The sequence below is a fragment of the Podarcis liolepis genome, assembly GCF_965112155.1.
Source record: "Podarcis liolepis genome assembly, chromosome: 4".
Classification (NCBI taxonomy): domain Eukaryota; kingdom Metazoa; phylum Chordata; class Lepidosauria; order Squamata; family Lacertidae; genus Podarcis; species Podarcis liolepis.
In genome coordinates, this window is record NC_139558.1 from 12,740,279 (window position 1) to 12,760,569 (window position 20,291).

General features: G+C 42.9%; 1 protein-coding gene across 2 annotated transcripts; it reads right to left on the reverse strand.

Annotated features, from left to right (window-relative positions):
* Positions 1-406: 406 nt before the first annotated feature.
* Positions 407-19,642, reverse strand: GPR180 (G protein-coupled receptor 180). Of its 2 annotated transcripts, XR_014525572.1 has the most exons (10): positions 19,274-19,642; positions 16,902-17,060; positions 14,217-14,417; positions 11,694-11,874; positions 8,985-9,034; positions 6,486-6,643; positions 4,212-4,403; positions 3,073-3,150; positions 2,168-2,477; positions 407-914 (listed from the first exon to the last, which is right to left on the reverse strand). XR_014525572.1 is itself a non-coding variant. In XM_083501268.1 (9 exons), exons 1-9 carry the CDS (start codon positions 19,410-19,412, stop codon positions 2,319-2,321), a joined length of 1,317 nt encoding a protein of 438 aa, XP_083357394.1. In that variant the 5' UTR covers positions 19,413-19,642; the 3' UTR covers positions 1,219-2,318. The 2 variants fall into 2 exon arrangements, 1 of the variants encoding a protein (XP_083357394.1); XM_083501268.1 differs by lacking the exon at positions 407-914 and having other exon boundaries at positions 1,219-2,477.
* Positions 19,643-20,291: the final 649 nt, after the last annotated feature.

Consider the following 20,291-nt stretch of genomic DNA (forward strand, 5'->3'; position numbering starts at 1 on the left):
CCAGTGGTTTGGCTTCGCACCCAGAGGCACAGTCCACTGAATTTTGAGACGGATGGATGCTGATAACACGCTGATGGTAGACCATTCATCAGAAGCCCAATCACGACATTCTCCCCTAACTTCAACTCCTGGACTCCACTTTACGAGTAGCAACCCCCTGCTGTTAAAATAATCCAATCTCTAATTTGCCAGCACGTGGACTACTGAAAGCACAATTAATATGAGAATTGAAGTATCAAAGTTTCATGCATTTTTTCTGACCAAATGCAACTTTTATCACGCAAGATGACAACTGGCACCATTCCTCACTCTTGGTGCAAGCCTTGTGTGCATTTTGTGTGAGAGGAAACCCAGATATATGTTCTCTTGTATTATTAAAAGTTTGTGCCAAAACCCACCTTTCTTATTCTGAATATGAGCACAGAGATAAACACAATTTAAGCCAACAACATTTTGATGTGGCTACCAGAGAATTGCAAAAATTAACGTTGCAGTCGTTCTGCTGATGGCATGAAAGTCTACGATTTCAGTCTTTCCAGCCTCAACCTGCCGTTCTTGTCCTGAATTACAAAGAGTAACGAGTGAACCTGTTTAATGAACAACTTTGTCATGTTGCCATTTGCCTTAGTCAGAGGCAAAAATGTGGCACCTATAAACTTAAATGAAATCCCGAGACTGAATCTCAAAGCGGTTTGTAACTGGAAGCTCTATTACCCTTAGTAAGGTTTGTGCTGAAGCAGTGCTTTTGAAGACTAGACTGTCTGATTTTAAAGGCTGCATTCCTAAAATTATGTTCAAGCTTGTACTGTATCAGGATTGCCGCCTCAGGCTCCCCTGACGCTCTCCCCGTACGCTCCTGACCAAGTTCTTTGAGGGTAAGTCTGCCATAGTTGTATTCCCCACTGCTGCTAATCCTGGTGTGAAGGGGGAAAGAGAGTGGGGAAGGGGATAAGTGGGAAGCATCAGTTTTGTACGGCCTTCTCCTCCTTTCTTCTGGCAGTTGGCTCAACACAGTGCGAGTATTGCCTTGGAGCAAGTAGGAAGAGTAAATAAGCATGAATCAATCAGCTTTCATGGCTGGCTTCTGATGATGGTACAAACATAGCCTTGTGTCTGGAACTCAGAAAAAAAACTGAAGCGTATTATAAAACCAGCTTCACATTTCCTCCGAGACACCAGTTTACAAGCATGATTTAATAGCACACAACAGCACAGAAATTACTTAACAGGAATGTTTATTTTATATAGCAAAAGTCATTCAAATTATTTCAATCTTGAGCAATAAATAGGCACTTCAGTAAGACTATATATTTACAATGGCAGTCTGAATGCTAGGAATCATTTCAAAGTGTGCTTCTACTACAATGGGTGGGAGATGGCAACTACTTAGAACCCACTGCCAACATGGATTATAACAAATCCAGTGAGTATTTTGTTTTTCAATTATTCATAGAAAATTTAATCCTGATTAAGTATCCTTGGGCAGGAATTCATGGGTAGTTGATGACTGAAACTAACATTTATTTGAAATGCTTCTGTTAATTTAATCTGTGAATATGGCTTAATTATGATTGAATCCTCAATGTAAGAGTAATGAATTATATCAGGATTAAAATTCTAGTGCTGAATCGCATAAACCCCCCCCCCCAAGTTTAGGAGATGCTAGCCTGCTGCTTTTATAACCTTAACAATGCCAAGTTTTTGTTTTTAAAAAAACAGAACTCAAGTTAGTCCATCACCCTTATGCTCTTGTAACATTTGTCACAAACATGGTGTGTAAAAAGCAATTGGTAATCAAGCTGAAATCTGAACTGTATCCAAATCTCAAGGCAAGGAAGTGTTTTTTCTTTTCGTTTTCAAAAACACAAATAACAAGTGCTACAGTTTGCTGTAAACATTTTACACTGGTTTCCTGGACCTATTACAATTTTCAAGTCCTTTTAAACTTCTGCACAATTTGCACGGTTTCAAAGCAACTTTAAACCAATATATTATTTTAATTGCAAAAGTGGTCTATGTGATCCATTTATGCTTGCAGTTATGACAATTTGGATCTAGTTCCAACATAAGATGAGGCAGTTTTTAAATGAAAACACCGAGGTTAAGAATTTTCTTTGACTTCATCCAAGATGCTTGGTCACAATTTTTGAGAAAATCTGCCTCATACCTGCACTCGTTCAGCTCTTGCAGCAGTGTAATTCTGTATTTTGATTGTTTCATTTCTCCCAAAGATCCTCTGTGGAGGATTCACTGCTGAAAATAGCTGCACATTTCCAAGTCTTTATTGCACATTTGTCAACAGATCTCCCAGATGCATCTCAGAAGTGATGCCGACTTTTATGTCCAGATGCTACAGTAAGTGGCAGTGTTACTGAAGAGAGGGAGGACACTTCCCAATACAGACTATGGGAAACAAAGAGTCGGTACAGGAGGACCATGGAGAACAACTGGCAGAGGATGACGCCTACGGTAATGACCTGAAATATGAAAGGAAAAGAGAACAAAGAGGAGAGCTTTGTAGAAAGAACAAAATATTCACCTGAAATTTACTGGACCTACTTAGGAATTCAAGTTTAGAAGTTCACCTTGGGAATCGCCAGATCTCTTAAAACACAATTTCATGTAGTCTTTCATGGGATCTCTTAACGTCACAATTCTAAAGCTGCCTGCATACATTACACACATGAAGGGGCAACACGGGTAGCAAGGGACTGTGCAGTTCCCTCTGGCCCCGCCATTCACGTTTTTCAGGCTTTCCTGGAACTTGCACAATTAGAGTTCCAGGATATGAGGAAGTCAACACGCACAGATTTCCCTGCCTCAAGCATCCACACTAATACATGACTGGTGGGGCCAGGGGAACTTGATGTGCTGGGGGAAGGGAAGGGGGTGTCACAACCCCCCCCCATACATGTTGCTCCTTCATGTGGAATGATTGAAGGGGGCTACAGGGGAAAAAATAGATTCAGAAATTCCCATTACTTATCAAGAGTTTAACAATCCAAAGTATTGCATACAATTAAGCCTTCATTCGGTAACTGACTCAAGTTTTATTATGCTGTATCTACCTACCTTCTCTCGCTGGTAATCTCTTAACATTAGAGATATGGATACAAGACTTGGGTGACACAAAAACCACAGAAGACAGCCCTGAAAGAAGAAGGAAGACCACTATCAGCTAAGGAGCATCTCCACCTCCATCGTTCAGCCCAGACACTGAGGTCCTTCTCCGAGGGCCTTCTGGCGGTTCCCTCACTGCGAGAAGTGAGGTTACAGGGAACCAGGCAGAGGGCCTTAGTGGTAGTGGTACCCACCCTGTGAAATGCCCTCCCATCAGATGTCAAGGACATAAACAACTATCTGACTTTAGAAGACACCTAAAGGCAGCCCTGTTTAGGAAAGTTATCATCATCATCATCATCATCATCTGTCAGTACTAAAAGTCACTCTGTCCATTAACAGATCTCTAGTTACATATTTTCATTTTCCACGTTAAAATACGTTCTGTAACTTACCAAGTGTTCTTCTGCATCAAGCCATAGACCATTATGAGAGTCTTGATGTATAACATCATACCTTGCTTAACCAAACCCTATGTATGTACCGTATTTTTCGCCCTATAGGGCGCACCTAGTTTTTTTTTGGGGGGGGGGAACAAAGGGGAAAAAAATTATTTTCCACCCAGGCACGGGGCTGGGGAAGTCCGAGCTTCCTCTGACCCCAGCCCCCAGAACAGGCTGCTATCTGCAAGCCTTGGGAGCCTGGCAGGAACTCCCACCAGTCTCCCCAGGCTTGCAGATAGCTTCCTGAAGCCTGGAAAGCGAGAGGGGTCGGTGCGCACCGACCCCTCTCGCTCTCCAGGCTTCAGTGAAAGCCTGCATTCGCCCCATAGGACGCACACACATTTCCCCTTCATTTTTGGAGGGGAAAAAGTGCGTCCTATAGGTCGAAAAATACGGTATGTATGTATGTATGTACTCAGAAGTGAAGTCTCACTGTGTTCCATGGGGTTTACTTCCATGTAAGTGTGCATAGGATTGTAGCCTCAAACTACAATCCTGTACACAATAACTTGGAAATAAGCTCCATTAAACACAATGAAACATTTGTAAGTACATATGAGATTGCACTGTTTTATTTTCCTCCAAACTAGACACTGCATTCAATAGCGCTCTGGCAGAATACACTGGGTTTCTATATGATGCACATACCTTTGTGAAAGTGATATAGAATTCTCTTTTCAGTGTGCTTCTCTCAATTCGGATGATCTGGTAAAGTCCGCAGCCAAGCGACAGAGCTAGGCAAATTCTCAAGCCAATGAGAAGCCCGCCTGCTAAACTTTGGTGTGAGTGGTAGCTGTGATGATTTGTATCCTCAAACTGTTCCCAAATTAGCAAAATGCCCTGCAAAAGAACAAGGAACACAATTAGAAGAAAGATAGTGTCCCGATGGATCTTTTTTCATATAACTTTGTACAGTATAAAAACAATATATGATGGCCCCACATTGTTAGTCTATGCAGTGGGGAGAGAGGAAGGAGGAACAAAAAGAGTACAATTCACTGAAACCCTCTTCAATAAAACTGGGATTCTAGTCAGCAATTTTTTTAAAAAATACAATCTTTTTAGGATGTGAGGTGGTCAGGGGTGGACAAAAGTTCAAGTACTCTGTTTGGGACTGATGTGGATAATTTTGCCTCAATTATAGGGTCCCAATTCAGAGGCAGATTCCATCTGTTGACAGCACCATGCAGGCTTCTATGAGGTGCGACAGACACTTGCCAAGAGAACTCTGTGAATGGGCTTTTTAGCCTTGGGAGAAGAAATCAACAAGCATTAGTTTAGAAATAATTAGAAGTATGTCAGAGAAGGAAACCTTTCACCTGTGCCCATTTAGTTTGTTTGTTTAAAAAGTAATATAATCTTTCAATATTCTGTATTTCCCCCTGTATAAGACTAGGCTTTTTTCCTAAAAAATAATATCAAAATAGGGGACATCTTATACATGGGGGCGTCTATAAGATGGAAAAATACGGTACCTGTGTGTGTGTGTGTGTGTGTGTGTGTGTGTGTGAGTGTGTGAGAGAGAGAGAGAGAGAGAGAGAGCGAGAGAGAGAGAGAGAGAGAGAGAGAGAGAGAGAGAGAGAGATATCACAGTAAAAAATAAATGGCAGACAACACTTATCATGGCTGGTGCGCATATAATACATGTACCAGCTCAGGGCCACATGTTGTAATGGGGTTCTCAGAGGCATATGTCTGAGAGGTGAGAACTGTTTTTTTCTAATGAATGCCCATCAATATATGAAGCACAGAGGGCCAACGAATGAATGAATGCTCAGAGACATGTGTCTTCATTCTCTAGACCAGGGGTGGATAAATCAAGGCCTAATCCCATGGCACCCTGAGTTCATACAGGTAACAAGGGAAAACCCGGGAGTTAAAGGGAGAGAACGGGGTGGTAAAAAGAGAAATAAAAGAGAAGCAGTTCCATCCACCTTTGGTGCCAATATGCGGTCTCCCACAGATTCCCCTAAGGGTATGAAACCCTTGACAGAAAATAGTTTGTTCACCACTGCTCTAGACAATAGTCCAAGAAGTATATTTTTTATTTGATAGAGTTGCTGGGGGACGGTGGCAGATCAATTACAGTGAACCCTCTAGTTACGTACCGCTCTGGATACATAACTTTCGGGTTACGAACGTGGCAAACCCGGAAGTGTATATACTTCTGGGTTTCACCGCGCGCAGAAGCGGCACCTCTGCCTACAGACTTTTCGGGTTGCGGATGGACCCCCGGAACAAATTTAATTCATATCCGGAGGGTCCACTGTACTTTGGCAACTAGTAAGCCAGTGCTGGTATGAAGAGAAAAAACAGTTTGCCTGTGGCAGCGGCGGCAAACTTGGTGCCCTCTAGACACTGGGCTACAAATTCCACCATCTCCGACCGTTTGCCATGCGGTCAGGAGGTGATAAGGATTTTAGTCCAACAACATTTGGGTGGGTGAGGGGGGCAGGCTGGCTTCCCCTGGCTTAAAACAGCAAAGGAAGTTCATGATTAAGAGCAGATTTGAACGAGGGACTTCCCATTTCACACTTTGGGCTGATGCAGTGTATCAGTGTAGCTAAAGGAGAGACTTTGAGTGACCCTGGAAATACTTAGCCATCAGTGAGGATTTAGAAAATGTACAACCAGGTACTTAGGGCTGCTACTTTTTCAGGAGCTAGGTATTACATTAAATCCTCTGTCAGCCTGCAAGAGCTCTCCTGAAGAGTTTTCAATCATCTGTATCACTACCATCGACAGCAACATTTGCAGTATTTTGGGTTGGTTACCCTTTCACAACATTCCCAAAGGAACATCAGTACAGACAGCCTCTTCTCTTCGTGCAGGATCATTATCACATCATATGCTTATTAATGTTTCTTAATTACCCCCCAAAGCACTTCCACAGTAAATCAAACACCCAGCGCGAAAACAGACCTGTGTTACCACGACAGCTATTGCAATGGCTGTGGATGTTGGAGTGGATTCCCACTGGAGAGGTTTACTCTGAGATTTCTTCATTCTCCCTATTGTCCACCCCATGCACAAACTGAGCAGTAGATAGAGCATCTGCACCTGAGAGATTATGTCACACACTAAGGGGAAGAACATTAATATAATTGAATTGCCTGAATTATGCCACCAAGAAAAATCTCTGTATAAAATGGCCTGTTGTACGGCTTTACTTCTGCAAAACATACATAAGAGGTCAATTAATATTGTTGTAAACACTTCAATATAACTAGCGGGATGATCTAGCCTAGATAAATAGCATGCATACTGACCAGCACTCTCGGAGTATAAATCCATTAAAATTTTGTCCACTGGTGCTCTAATACAAAGCTTCCTGTATACATCGGCTTTTTCTTCAATATTTAGAGCCTTTGCTGTACACAATGTCCTCTAGTGGAGGAATGCAATTTTCATAATCTGGACCAGACTTCCCCAACCTCAGGACCCAAGATCTTCATCACCCCCAACAACTGGCCATGATGTTAGGGAAGGCTGGTCCAGAGCTTTACTGTGGTTGTCACTGCAACCACAGCATGGACAGTGTGCAGCGACAGCCTTGCATGGCTTTTAAACGTATTTTTGGAACGCTTAAACCAGAATCAGATCTATGGAATGCACAAGGAAGAAGGAAAATGCCATAAAAATATTTCTGAAATGAGAGGGGACAAAATGAAGGAGGACAATGATTTCATGCTAATGTTTTCCCCCTCCCTCTTGAGAGTCTGTACACGTCATCTATCCAGAGCTGTTCTGTATGTGTCCAGAAAAGCATCTTAAAAAAAAAAAGTCTACATCACCGGATGCATCCAGTACCTTGGTTCTCAAACGCCTTGGGTTCCCAAATGCCGAAAACCCAGAAGTAAGTGTTCCGGTTTTCGAACGTTTTTCAGAAGCCGAACGTCCGATGTGGTTGTTGGCTACTGTTTCTGGGGCGCCTGCACCAATCAGAAGCTGTGCCTTGGTTTCTGAACATTTCAGAAGTCAAATGGACTTTCGGAACAGATTAAGTTGGGTGCTTTTGTTTCTGCCATTTATTTTGCATTTTTGTTTTTGAGACTTTTTTGGTTCATTTGTTTTTGTGACTGTGTGGAACCCTGTTTAGCTACTGATTGGTTGTGCAACTGTGGAAATGGATAAAAGCCCCCCCATCCAAACAATGACTATCATCAGTGCAGGTAAGAATTTTTTTTAAAACATTTTTTTTAATCATCTACAATACTGTCTTATTTAATAGTACAGTACATTGATTATTGCTTTCATTTTATAGATCAATGGTCTTGTTAGATAGTAAAATTCATGATAATTGCTGTTTTAGGGGTTGCTTTTAAAAGTCTGGAACGGACTAATCCATTTTGCATTACTTTCTATGGAAATGTGTGCCTTGGTTTTGGAACGTTTTGGTTTTGGAACGGACTTTCAGAACGGATTAAGTTTGAGAACCAAGGTACCATTGTATTTGCCACACAACAGCAACACAGTCACCTTTTGTACACTGAAGGTCAACAGTTGCAATAGCTAGGGACAGAAATGTGTTTTTCCCCGACACTGGCAGGAGATACACTGGTTTGCAATTAAGTAAGTTTCGCCGCAACAAAAGCAATGGCTGCTCCAATTAACACTCACTGCACAGTCCTCCTGGAAGTACAAGAGCCCCAGGAAACAGCACAGTATTGTAAAAATTGTAGCCAACAGATTTTACGCAATATGCTACAAGAAAAATTAAATTAAAATCATCACATGTAAGGGTGGAGTTGTGTCGGCATATCTTGAAATAGTAAAGCTGTCAGGTTTAGCTTTTGCTGCAAGAAATTCAGCAAAGGCGTGCATGACTGTATGGAGACTTGAGTCTACAACATCTGGGGGGGAAAATGCACACCTCTTTCGTGAGGAAGCAAGAGAAAGAAACTGGAAGTGAGGAAAGGAGCAGTGGCAAATCACAGAGTGGGGTCTAACCTGTGCCACGTCTTTACAGGAATATTTGCACAAGAAACTGTCTGCCTGGAACACCCTAAGGGGGGAAATGAAATTTGTTTAGCTGAAGCGATTTAACTTGTAGTTAAGCTGCAATCCTATATTGACTTATATGAATGAAGTTTTACTGATTTCATGGGGCTTAGTTTTGAGCGGAATGCTTGAGTGGACTCTAACACTGTTCTAAAAAGCGTAACTATTTTTAATAAATAAGGGTAAAGAGCCCCATTTGCTGCAGGGGCTCCTTCAGAGGCAGCCGGGAATTGCAACTCTGTGCAAAGACAGCTTTCTAGGTGTGGCTTAAATTTTTTATCTAATATTTTAAACCACTCTGACTTTCCAACAGACTCAGCATTTCATGTTATACAAGATATATTAACAGCCAGATAACGTGCTTCCCTAAAACCAATGTCCTCATTTGTGATCAGCTCAAAGAAAGCAAGATGTACTTACACTCTGCAAGGCTTCCCATAAAAGGTGCTCCTACTCCATTTTTAGAGTAACTAAAAAAGAAAAACAGCTTGATAAATTAGCCTATACTATAGAAATACGCATCATAAAAGCATAAACTGATTGCAAAACACAACCACCACTAATACTATTTTTGGATATTAAAAAAAATGGAAATAAGTTTGTAAAAGCTTTAAGAATACATAACATGAAAATCAGCTGGGTTTGCCTCCAGCTTGTAAATGATAAAGGAAATGGGCAAACCTACTAGCATATAACTATTTTGCATTCCGCACAGAAGCTCCAGAATTCTGCTTTACTCATATGAATTTCTGTGAAGCAGATTTGACTTCTTAACAGAAGAGGCTACACTAGCGGTGTGCAGTGGCATGGAAATTGGGTTGATCTGGAGGTCTCCTGCTTCCCAAAATGCAATGCCAATACCTCCCATCATCCTGAGTTGGATTAGCTGCTGCACATAATGGCCTTTCTCTGCAGTGTATTTCCTATTTTTCTTTAGGTCCACAAGTTTTGCAACAAGTGGGGCTGTCCAAAATGTTGCCTGCAGAACACTGAAAAGATGGCGGTTGTTTTTTGTGGAAGTGCGGCAGAAGAGGACTTTCAAAAACTTAAAAGCTTTTATTTACTTCTTTTTTAAAGTGTTTTTTAATTGGAGGGCAAAAGAGCAATACATATATAGAGAGAGAAAGTGAGAAAATGCACTTGATTGAATTTATGTAACTCTTTTTACATAAAGGAGAAATACTGAAACAAAACGTCAATACTATTCTGTTCCGGAGTGGTAAAAAGGTAAAGGGACCCCTGACCGTTAGGTCCAGTCATGGCCGGCTCTGGGGTTGCGGCACTCATCTCGCTTTACTGGCCGAGGGAGCCGGCGTACAGCTTCCGGGTCACGTGGCCAGCATGACTAAGCCGCTTCTGGCGAACCAGAGCAGCGCACGGAAACGCCGTTTACCTTCCCGCTGGAGCGGTACCTATTTATCTACTTGCACTTTGACGTGCTTTCAAACTGCTAGGTTGGCAGGAGCAGGGACCGAGCAACGGGAGCTCATCCCGTCATGGGGATTCGAACCGCCGACCTTCTGATCAGCAAGCCCTAGGTTCTGTGGTTTAACCCACAGCGCCACCCGCGTCCCCTCCAGAGTGGTAGGCCTCAGTTAAGTTTAAATGCAGCAAATCTAGAGGAACCAACAAGAATGACAATTGATCAATACATCTGAGTTGAAAGGAAGCTGAAGCACGCATGTTTAACTACAATAAAATAAAATTAAGGTGGAAGAACACCTTAAGAACAGCAGATTTAGGCTTTATGGTGGAAAGTGACAATAGCTTGTTTCTTCGCCTACTTTCAGCACTGAATTGTATTCCCTACTACAAAACCTGAATGAGCTTTGCTAAATGGTTATTTCCTATCTCACTCTTTGGTACAGAGAACAGTGGATGATCATCTATTGGGGATGGTGTAAATACTAGGAGATAGATGTGTTTCCTACACACCCACACACCAGTGTTTCCTGCAGCAAATATGTATTACGTAAAGTGTGGGAAACATTCACACCTGTGAATGCATATGGAGAATCTGGCGATTCAGGGTTCCAACATACATTTACATGTTTGTATGTCTTTTATGCTGTTCTATGAAACAGCAGTGTAATACCGTGGTACCTCGGGCTACAGAAGTTTCAGGTTACAGACTCCGCTAACCCAGAAATAGTACCTCGGGTTAAGAACTTAGCTTCAGGATGAGAACAGAAATCGTGCTCCGGTGGCGCGGCGGCAGCAGGAGGCCCCCATTAGCTAAAGTGGTGCTTCAGGTTAAGAACAGTTTCAGGTTAAGAACAGACCTCCAGAACGAATTAAGTTCTTAACTCGAGGTACCACTGTATTGCAGCATATGTAGCAAAAACATTTATTGTGCAAAGCAGGGAGCTGCCCTAAGATACATGTAGCCTACCTTTGCACAGTTGTTCAGGTAATTGTATCTGTGTGCCTGCGAGTTCAAAACCTGCTGTTCCCCTGTGCTGGGGCAGACCAGCACCCTGTATTTTGCTCTACCACCCTAGTGTGGTGATTTGCAGAAAGAACATTTCAGATTCAATCTGAAGGGAACAAAGGAATGACTTCTGGGTCGACTGCGGGCAATGGAGGACGATGGAGGCCGCTCACTCTGAGCGGCCTGATTGCTGTGAGGAAGTGGGAAGGGAGCAGGGGCAAAGCACCTTCTCAAAAAAGTCGAAAGGAAAAGTTTGAATTCTGAAGGGTCCAGCAGTGTTAAAGGACGCTCTATAGGAGCTCCCAAAGCTTCGGAGGGAGCGGCTGGAGCTCAAGCACAGATACACGGTGTAATCGAGACCCACAGCAAACTGCCTCAAGAGCTGCCATTGAAGCAGAAATTCTCGAAATAAAAGAAATTTGGGCCAATTTGACAATGTAAATTCCTTCTTGAAACCTGGGAAGGTCACTACCAAAGCAAGACCAGGGATGGGAGACCTGTAGCCCTCCAGATGTTGGACTCCACCCTGCATTTGCTCCAGGCAGAATCACCAATGATCAGGGGTGATCACTGTCAAACAACATCTGGAGAGTCATAAGTTCCCCATCCCTGACACAGACAGCACTAGACGTGGAAGACCAATGATGTTACTCAGTATGGCAGCTTCGTATGCCCAAAGGCGGAGGTTTTAAATTTACCTTGAAAAATGTAGGTAGTTAGCAAAAGCGGAAGCGGCTTGCAAGAGCAGAACAGTCGACAGAACTTTTAACACAGTGTGCATAGGCCCTGCTTTTTTAATCGTCTGCCACAATGTCTGAGCGTATATGCAAGCAGCGACGAAGTATGCCAGAACAAGCAGAAAGAAGAACTCATGGAGGCCTGCAAAGAGAAGAAGTACCTTACGTAAATATTTCTTTACTTAGATATTTAATGTCCAACCCTTAAAAAAACAAAAAAAATCCAGAGCTAAAATAATGACAAAACACAGTAGCAACCTGACCAGATAAAATTTAAATTAAGAACAGAAAACTGAAAGGGAAACTCAAAAGGGTTTCACCCAGTAAGGGTACTACAGAAAACGACTCATCTCTGGTGTGCAGAGATGAGTCTGTTGAACAGGGGGGAAAAGTGGTCCCTGCAGTACGTTGCTCCAAAGCAGGGTTATTATTAATATATGCCTATATACTGAGTAATTTGAACAGATAATTGCTAGCTTAGTTTTTTTTTTAAAAAAAAAGGCTGGAAATTTTTTCTATTAATAAACAGAAGCAGGAAACTACAACTACTGCCCCAGCAGATTGTAAATACTGTGCTCGTATTTATACTCACAATACCAGCATAACAACACTGGAAATGCTGGAATCTTGTCATTAATTATGTTTGTTACCTGTCTTTCAGGTCCCAGGATATGCTGCATCTAAAAAGATAGTACAATACAATTATGCTGATATGCCCTAACCTATGTTGTCGTGTGCTACCCTTCAAGACATTGAAACCAATTTATTTCAAAGAACCAATTAAGATGTGACCAAAGAATATTTTGTTCCTTCACCAAAATAACTTAATAGATTTTAAAATAACTGTTATAGTTATAGTTAACACCAGTATTTCCAGTTTGATGCTGGTACTATGAATATTGCTTACAAACCTTGGGGACAGATGTTGGATTTTCTTGTTTCTGTCTAATAACAGAAATAATTTGCAGCCTACTTTATTTTTACTAAGCCGGCAACCGTCTCTGTTGAAATTACTAAGTATATATGCAAACACACGCGCCTTGTCAGAAGTGTCTGAAACTTACTGTGCTTAGTGACAAGAATCTAGCCTTTGGGTAAATGTAGCTCCTCTTTGCAGTCATGGAATAGAGCTGACTTTGCAATACAAACATTATACGTTTGCCTTGAGGATATGGGATTTGTGAACAGTGCTCTCAACTCAACAAATCTGTTTATACGAAGACTTCTTTGTTACTGTTGTAATGTCTTTTGCTAAAGCAGTTGACAAACACTGAGTGTCTGAAATGTTTCAAGCACAGCACACACAGAAGTATAGTAAATGCCAGGATAGTAGTATATGCATGTCAGTCACTCCCAGCTAATGCCACATCTATTGTGAATGAGCATCAAAGCCACGCTTTACACACAAAACATTATTGCTTCCCAAGGGTGTGATTCTATGAACCCTAGCTTGAAAGCATCACTGAATTAATGGGATTTACTTCTGCGTAAACATGTAGAGGTTTGCACTATAAAAAGTGCTTCCCATGCACTCATATCTCTATTTTTCCTCACAATACCAAAAAGAGATGTTTGCAGCAGGTTTGCTGCAAATATTCATAGCGATCGCAGTGTTTGAAGAGGAGGTTCTCAGGTGTCTGTTGGCAGACGTACATTTCTGTTCAAATATAATGCTGGATACGCTGCAAACACCACTTTTTCATACGGAACAAAGAAGCTTCCACTTTTGCTTTAGACTTGCGGACACAATTGACTCACCGAGATTTTACTATGCCAACATTTGAGAGGCCGTGCAACAGATGTGTGAAACATTCATCTTACCACTAGATGTCATTGCTGCAACATTTAAAAGGCATAGCCAGTCCACAATGCACTTATTTTCAGTTTTGAATGAATGATGTTCATGTTCTATGGTGTGTAACATGAAGATGAATTAAAGAAACCTGGTCCCTGAATTTCTCAATATTTTATTTTCCTTTTATACTTGTCTGGATTTTTTTATTTTATTTTTGCTGTGTAAGAAGTAGTCATTTATCTCTGTTACATTGTAAATTCTTAGCGCATTCAATGAACCGCAAATAACTTTCTTTAAAGCTGTGATTGCAGTCAGAACTAAAGTGCCATATATATATATTAGCAACTAATGTTAATTATGTAATAATAAAATTGAAGTGGTTGATTCTATTAATTTGTTACTGTATCTTCTGAGACATCACAATTAGAATGCACCAAAAATGGAGCTAATTGTCCTGGATTGTGAAAAAAATGGAATAAAAAATGGGTGAACACTAATCTATTAGGGCAAATTAAAGTTATCAGACACTTCAATGTCATTGTTATATGACTAATCCTATACTTTCCCCAAGCAAGTATGTTTCCCTCATCCTATAGATAACTGGATAGCAATGTATACAATTTAATGGGTTATTTTTGGCTGTCACTTCCCCAACCAATTTCCTCCAAAGTCCAGAAGAAACATCTTACCTGATTCCCCTGCGCTAAAGTGATCTAAAGGATTCCCTTCCGCATCTGGATTTAGTAACACCATTTCAAATTGAACTTCCTCGGATTCAGAGTCCTCAGAATTCACCGCACAGGTAAACTTGTCAACATAAAAGACATACCATGTGTCAGGATACGGAATCTGGGACACAGTCAGATTTTGTTCTGTCCTGTTCAGGTGCACTGCAAAAGGAACCAGACTTGAATAAACTCAGAAAGCTTTGGCTTACAGGACATAAAACAAGGCTAGAAAACAAGAAACCTTTCAGGTTAGCTATGGCTAAGGAATGCACAAGCCGTTTTTGCCAGATGCACATGCATCAAGGTGCTTTTTAAAAAACAGATCCATATGGTGCATTTGTGTTACATGTTTTAGTGTGCCTGTACCCCTTAAAAACCATACGGTTCAATGCATACACATGTTAAGCAGTTTCAGTTATCTTTTGATTTCAGTAGGAGGCAGTTAAGCATGTGCATAACTAACTCATTGCAATCAATGGGATATAAAAGTGCTAAGCTGTGCTTAGATTGTGATCATAATATTTGGTCTAGTTCAAGTGTTAATTCAGCGGCATGCCTTCAGCCCCAACCCACATTCTCAATTCTCTACTTGTCCATGGTAAAATCTGAACAGGCTGGGCTAAAGGAAAGGGGGGGAATTCAATTATAACTAGACTTGTTCATATAAATACACACATGATATTACAATAATGTTTTTAGTATCTGTTCAATTCAGTTATATAATTATACTGTCCTGAGATATAATTTGCACATCTTTATTTTGATCAATAAAATTAAGAATGATCATGATTAGCACTTCTTTGACAATAACTGTAAGAGGAACGTCAATATTTTGTACATTAAATATTTGTGCTCCACAAATGTTATATTAAGCTTTAGATTCTGAATTGCTGACTTCATTTTCAATGAGTCTGTAATTGGACCATGGTAGCGTATGGGGAGATAGGATGATATAAATGACCTAATTTTCCCAGAAACTAAACAACACTGCATGCTTATTCCATGCTAGCTTACTTATGAACTAAATATTAACACTCAAGATATTCAAAGACAAAGCACAATTAAGTGATGAAATTTGTTTTAAACCAGCTGTAAAGAGAGCAGAGCAGTCTACAAGTATTTTGAAGAGATAAAATGTTTAAGAGAGATGAGAAGCAAATATTTAGAAAACAAACAGACACTTCGTGCAATGCAATTCTATGCGTATCTACTTTGAAGTAATTGCCACTGAGTTTAGAGGAACCTGCTCTCAGGTATGTGTATATAGGATTGCAGACTTATCCATGTACCTTAAAAACTCAGACATTATGCCAGCAATGAGGAACTTGGGGTCCTCCAGATGTTCTTGGACTACAGCTCTCACCGTCGCTGACAGTTGGTCATGCTAGCTGTGGCTGATGGGAGATAGAGGCCAAAACATCTGGAGGAACGCACCTTCCCCATTGCTGCCCTAAAGCTCTTGGCATGAAAACAGGGATGGGAAACCTGTAGCCCTCCAGATGCTATTGGACCAGCTCCCATCAGCCCCACCCAGCCAGAATGGTCGAAGATCAGGGATGGCAGCTTTATCTGGAGGGCCACTGGTTTCCTACTCTTGAATGTGAGCATAGTCCAGGGGTGGCCAACTCCCAAGAGACTACGATCTACTCACAGAGTTAAAGACTGGCAGTGATCTACCTCCTTTTTGGGGGTTCAGGTCAAAGTTGTTGAGATTTTTTAGGAGAGCCAAACTTGTTGAGCTTCTTTGGGGGGACCCAGTGATCTACCAGTGATCTACCACAGACGTCCATTGATCTACCAGTAGATCACAATCTACCTGTTGGATGTGCCTGGATAGTCTATACCTGTGAGAGTTTGGCGATCTCCGAGAGGAGAATTAATATCAGCTTGGATTCTAACAAGTTCATGGTAGAATAGTTTCCTCCTCCTAATTGCCCTCTAAATCCCAACCAATATTGTTTAGGAAGGCTCCTGATTTCCTGGAGAGGGGTTTTGGTGGAATAACTGGCTGGGAACTTATATTAGGATGCAAGCCATTTTTTCAATAATTACAAAGCTTCCCCCCCCCCCCCCGATGAATTATCATGCCACTTTTGATACTTTCCAGAATAAAAATGGTGGTCACAGAGTGAGCAGGCTGCTTTCTGGATGGGGAAAGGGTAGCTGACATGCTGCTGCATGCATTTTGCATGTGCTGAGCTGTTTCTTGCACACGATGCGTTGCCATGCATATTTTTATGTGATGTGCTATTGCACATGCTTGCTCATGACACAGTTCAGCCTGCTGCTGCATGTGCTTGCACAAGACACACTGCTGCACACATTGCTGTGTGGATGTGCTGTGGCATGCTACTGCATGTGTGCTCCCCCAATATGAAAATTGGGGCTGAAAAACCACAGGAGAGTGCATGTATGAAGGCTAAGTTGCAATCAGGCACAATATATACTGCTTGCATGGTATGGAAGTTAAGTCTGGGTACCTTGGCTTACAATTCCATGCCTTTCGTTTACATGAGCAAATTTATAAACACATTAACTCTTCTCTTAGTTTTTTCTTCATCCTAAACCTATTGTTCAACTGATGCATATAATAAGCTATGAACTGACTCAGTATATTTATGACACCCACCGCCCATTCGAACTCACTTATCAGCTGAGCTTTGGACAATCTCTCTTTACAGCTGTAATCCTGGTAGCTTTCTTGCAGCTTTAGCCATTCCTGAGCTTGAAAGAGGTGAAGCTTGGCTTCTTTTCCAACCGCTGTTGCTACATTGTTGATTCTGACATACAGAAGAGCACAATCACCTTGATATTTAAAAAGAAGTCAAAGTCTATTACACAGATAAGGACGGAAATAAAGGAGAAATATTATCTAGAAAGCTTTTAATGCTGGCAGAATCGCCTCTTAATGCAAACTGCTGCCAAGTGTTCATTTTCCTACCAATATTTAGGTCAACAAATAGTTGGATAAGAAGCCTGCAATTATTTTTCCAGCTTACATCAAGGCACAAAAAAATCCAAACTGTGAAAATGCTCTACATTGGGCTGCTTATATTTATCTTGTAGAACCTAGATTTATTTGGGGAAGGGCACTTTGGACATTCTGAGGTGGGTATAAAAAATGTTTTGGATTTCCCCTGCTGCAGAATGTTATTTATACAGCAAAGTGATTTCAGTTGGCTCAAATCAGACAGCTAAGACCTAGGTTGAGCGACTCAATTACACCCATGTACACACTGGATCTCTATGGAAGCAACCCTATACATAAGACACTGGCATAAAGCAAGCTGGTATAACTTAAAATAGGGTAAAATTACACCAGATCCAGACTCCATTCAGCAGTGGGGCTGCAGCTGGCTGAGCTTGCCTAAGTCTGGCAGAGAGAAAGCAATAGTGTTTGAGTTGTTTCACTTGTTTTGCCTTTAACTTGTTCAGGCTTAGGATCCAGCCTAAGTCTCTGCCCTCTGCCCCTATAGCGCCCTTTATTCAGGGTTTACCTTGGGCCTATGATTACTGGGGCAATCTCATAACTCCAAACCAGCAGAAAGGAGATGCGACTAGCAAGGCAATGCTTGTCATCTGACAGCTGCCTGCGGGATAGATAGCTCAGTCAGTAGAAGAGCATGAAGCACTTTATCTCAGGGTTGTGAGTTTGAGCTCCATGTTGAGCAAATAGATTTCTGTATTGCAGGGGGTTGGGCTAGGAGACCCTCGTAATCCCTTCCAACCCTACGATTCTAAGACCCTCCAAAGGGGAAAACAAGAAGCCACTCCAACAGGAGAGAAACTCCTGCTGCAACAGCGCCATCCTCCCTCTTTGACAGCGAATGCTGTTTGTTAAAGTGGGGCATGCAAAATTTAATTGCTTACCTAAGATATATAAAAAGGGAAGGGACCCATCGACAGTTAAACCCAGTCAAAGGCAACTATGGGGTTGCGGCGCTCATCTCGCTTTTAGGCCAAGGGAGCTGGCGTTTGTCCACAGACAGCTTTCTGGGTCATGTGGCCAGCATGACTATACCGATTCTGGTGCAATGGAACACCGTGATGGAAACCAGAGCGCACGGAAACGCCATTTACCTTCCCGCACTCTGGTACTTATTTATCTACTTGCACTAGCGTGCTTTCGAACTGCTAGGTTGGCAGGAGCTGGGACAGAGCAATGGGAGCTCACCCCATGGCAGGAATCTGAACCTCCAGCCTTCTGATTGCCAAGCCCAAGAGGCTCAGTGGTTTAGACCTAAGCTCCACCCACCTCCCTTTACCTTTACAGTCACTTATATATGCAGGACTAAATGGTCTAAACCACTGAGCCTCTTGGGCTTGCTGATCAGAAGGCTGGAGGTTCGAATCACTGTGATGGAGTGAGCTCCCGTTGCTCTGTCCCAGCTCCTGCCAACCTAGCAGTTTGAAAGCACGCCAGTGCAAGTAGATAAATAGGTACCACAGTGGTGGGAAGGTAAATGGCGTTTCCATGCGCTCTGGTTTCCGTCACGGTATCCATGCTGGCGAGATGAGTTCCACACCCCATAGTCACCTATGACTGGACTTAACCATCCAGAGATCCTTTACCTTACCTATATAGGTGACGATATATATGGCTGCAAGATCAGCTGAGGTCCAGACAGAGCCGTAGCTACAGAGGGAGCCAAACGGCGGTGGACTTCAGGGTGGGGAGAGTCTCAGAGCCCCCTTGTCAAAAGGGTGCATAACGCGTGGAAACGGGCGCAAACAGCAGAAAAGGCCCTGGCACGGGATCCCTCGCATCCCTCCGTCTCCTCCCCACCGAAGGCCTTGCTGCGAGCTCGGTGCGCATAGGATCGCACTGCGCAAAGGCGCATAACGCGTGGAAACGGGCGCAAACAGCAGAAAAGGCCCTGGCACGGGGTCCCTCGCATCCCTCCTTCTCCCAACCGAAGGCCCTGCTGCGCTCGATCCCGAGCTCGGCGCGCATAGGATCGCGCTGCGCAAAGGCGCTGGGCGAGATCCTCCTCCGGGCCGGGCAGCGCCCCGCTTACCGTGGAACTGGAACTGCGCCGCCGCCTGGCCAGCTCCGGCGGCCGCGCTGGAGAAGCCGCCCCGCACCGTCTTGGCCTGCGCCGCCGGGAGCCACGCGGCGCAGCACAGGGCGGCCCAGGCGAGCCACGGAAGCCCCATGGTCGTTCCCCTCGGCGGCGGGAGCGGCCGCCTCAGTCACCGCTTTCTCATCCCCGTACCACGTCTACAACCTCACGGGTGGGCGGGCGGGAGCGGGATTGATCGCGCAGCTAACCAATAGCGTTCTTCGGATCGGCCGGGTGGGCGGGGCCAGCCTATAGAGACGGGAATGCTTCCGGCCAGCTGCCCGTTTCATCGGCGCGCGGCGGCGGTTGCTAGGGAACGAGCTCTCCAACCGCGTGACCAGGTCGTGTTTGAGGAGCCTGTTGATTGGTTGCTGGATGGGTAGGTGGGCGGGGAAACTTCCAAAGAAGGGCAGAGGGTGAGGGAACGCGGCGTCAGAAGGGGGTCGTGACGTCATAGCCGTGGGACACGTATTATACAGGATTTATGATGATTATGGTGAATATATAGCCCGAGGTCTTAATTTATATGCCCCGAGGTCTCAGGGCGGTTCACAGAACAAAATCAAAAGATAAAAGCACAAAATATATAATCAGTATTCGTAATTTACTTTATATTCAGAATCAGAAGAATCTTTTATTTGCATCAGCCACTAAGCAATAGCAATAAAATAAATTGTACTGGAGAGGTAAAAACTATACAAAATAAATTTTCAGGTTTACATCAATAATAGATCTTATTCTAATTGCCCCCGCTAAAAGCCTTTCAGTTTTTGCCGCCAGCTGATCAGCTTGATCTGCTAAAAAGGACACAGTAGCAATGGTCGAGCGACAATAATAGAGGGGTAATAACTTCACTCCTCAAATCTTTACAAAGCGTGCAAGCCAGAAGCACAGGAGCCACTGACTCAATACTGCCATCTCCACAGGGACACAACCGTTTTTCCAGTGGAATTTTGAAACTATAGGGAGTCAA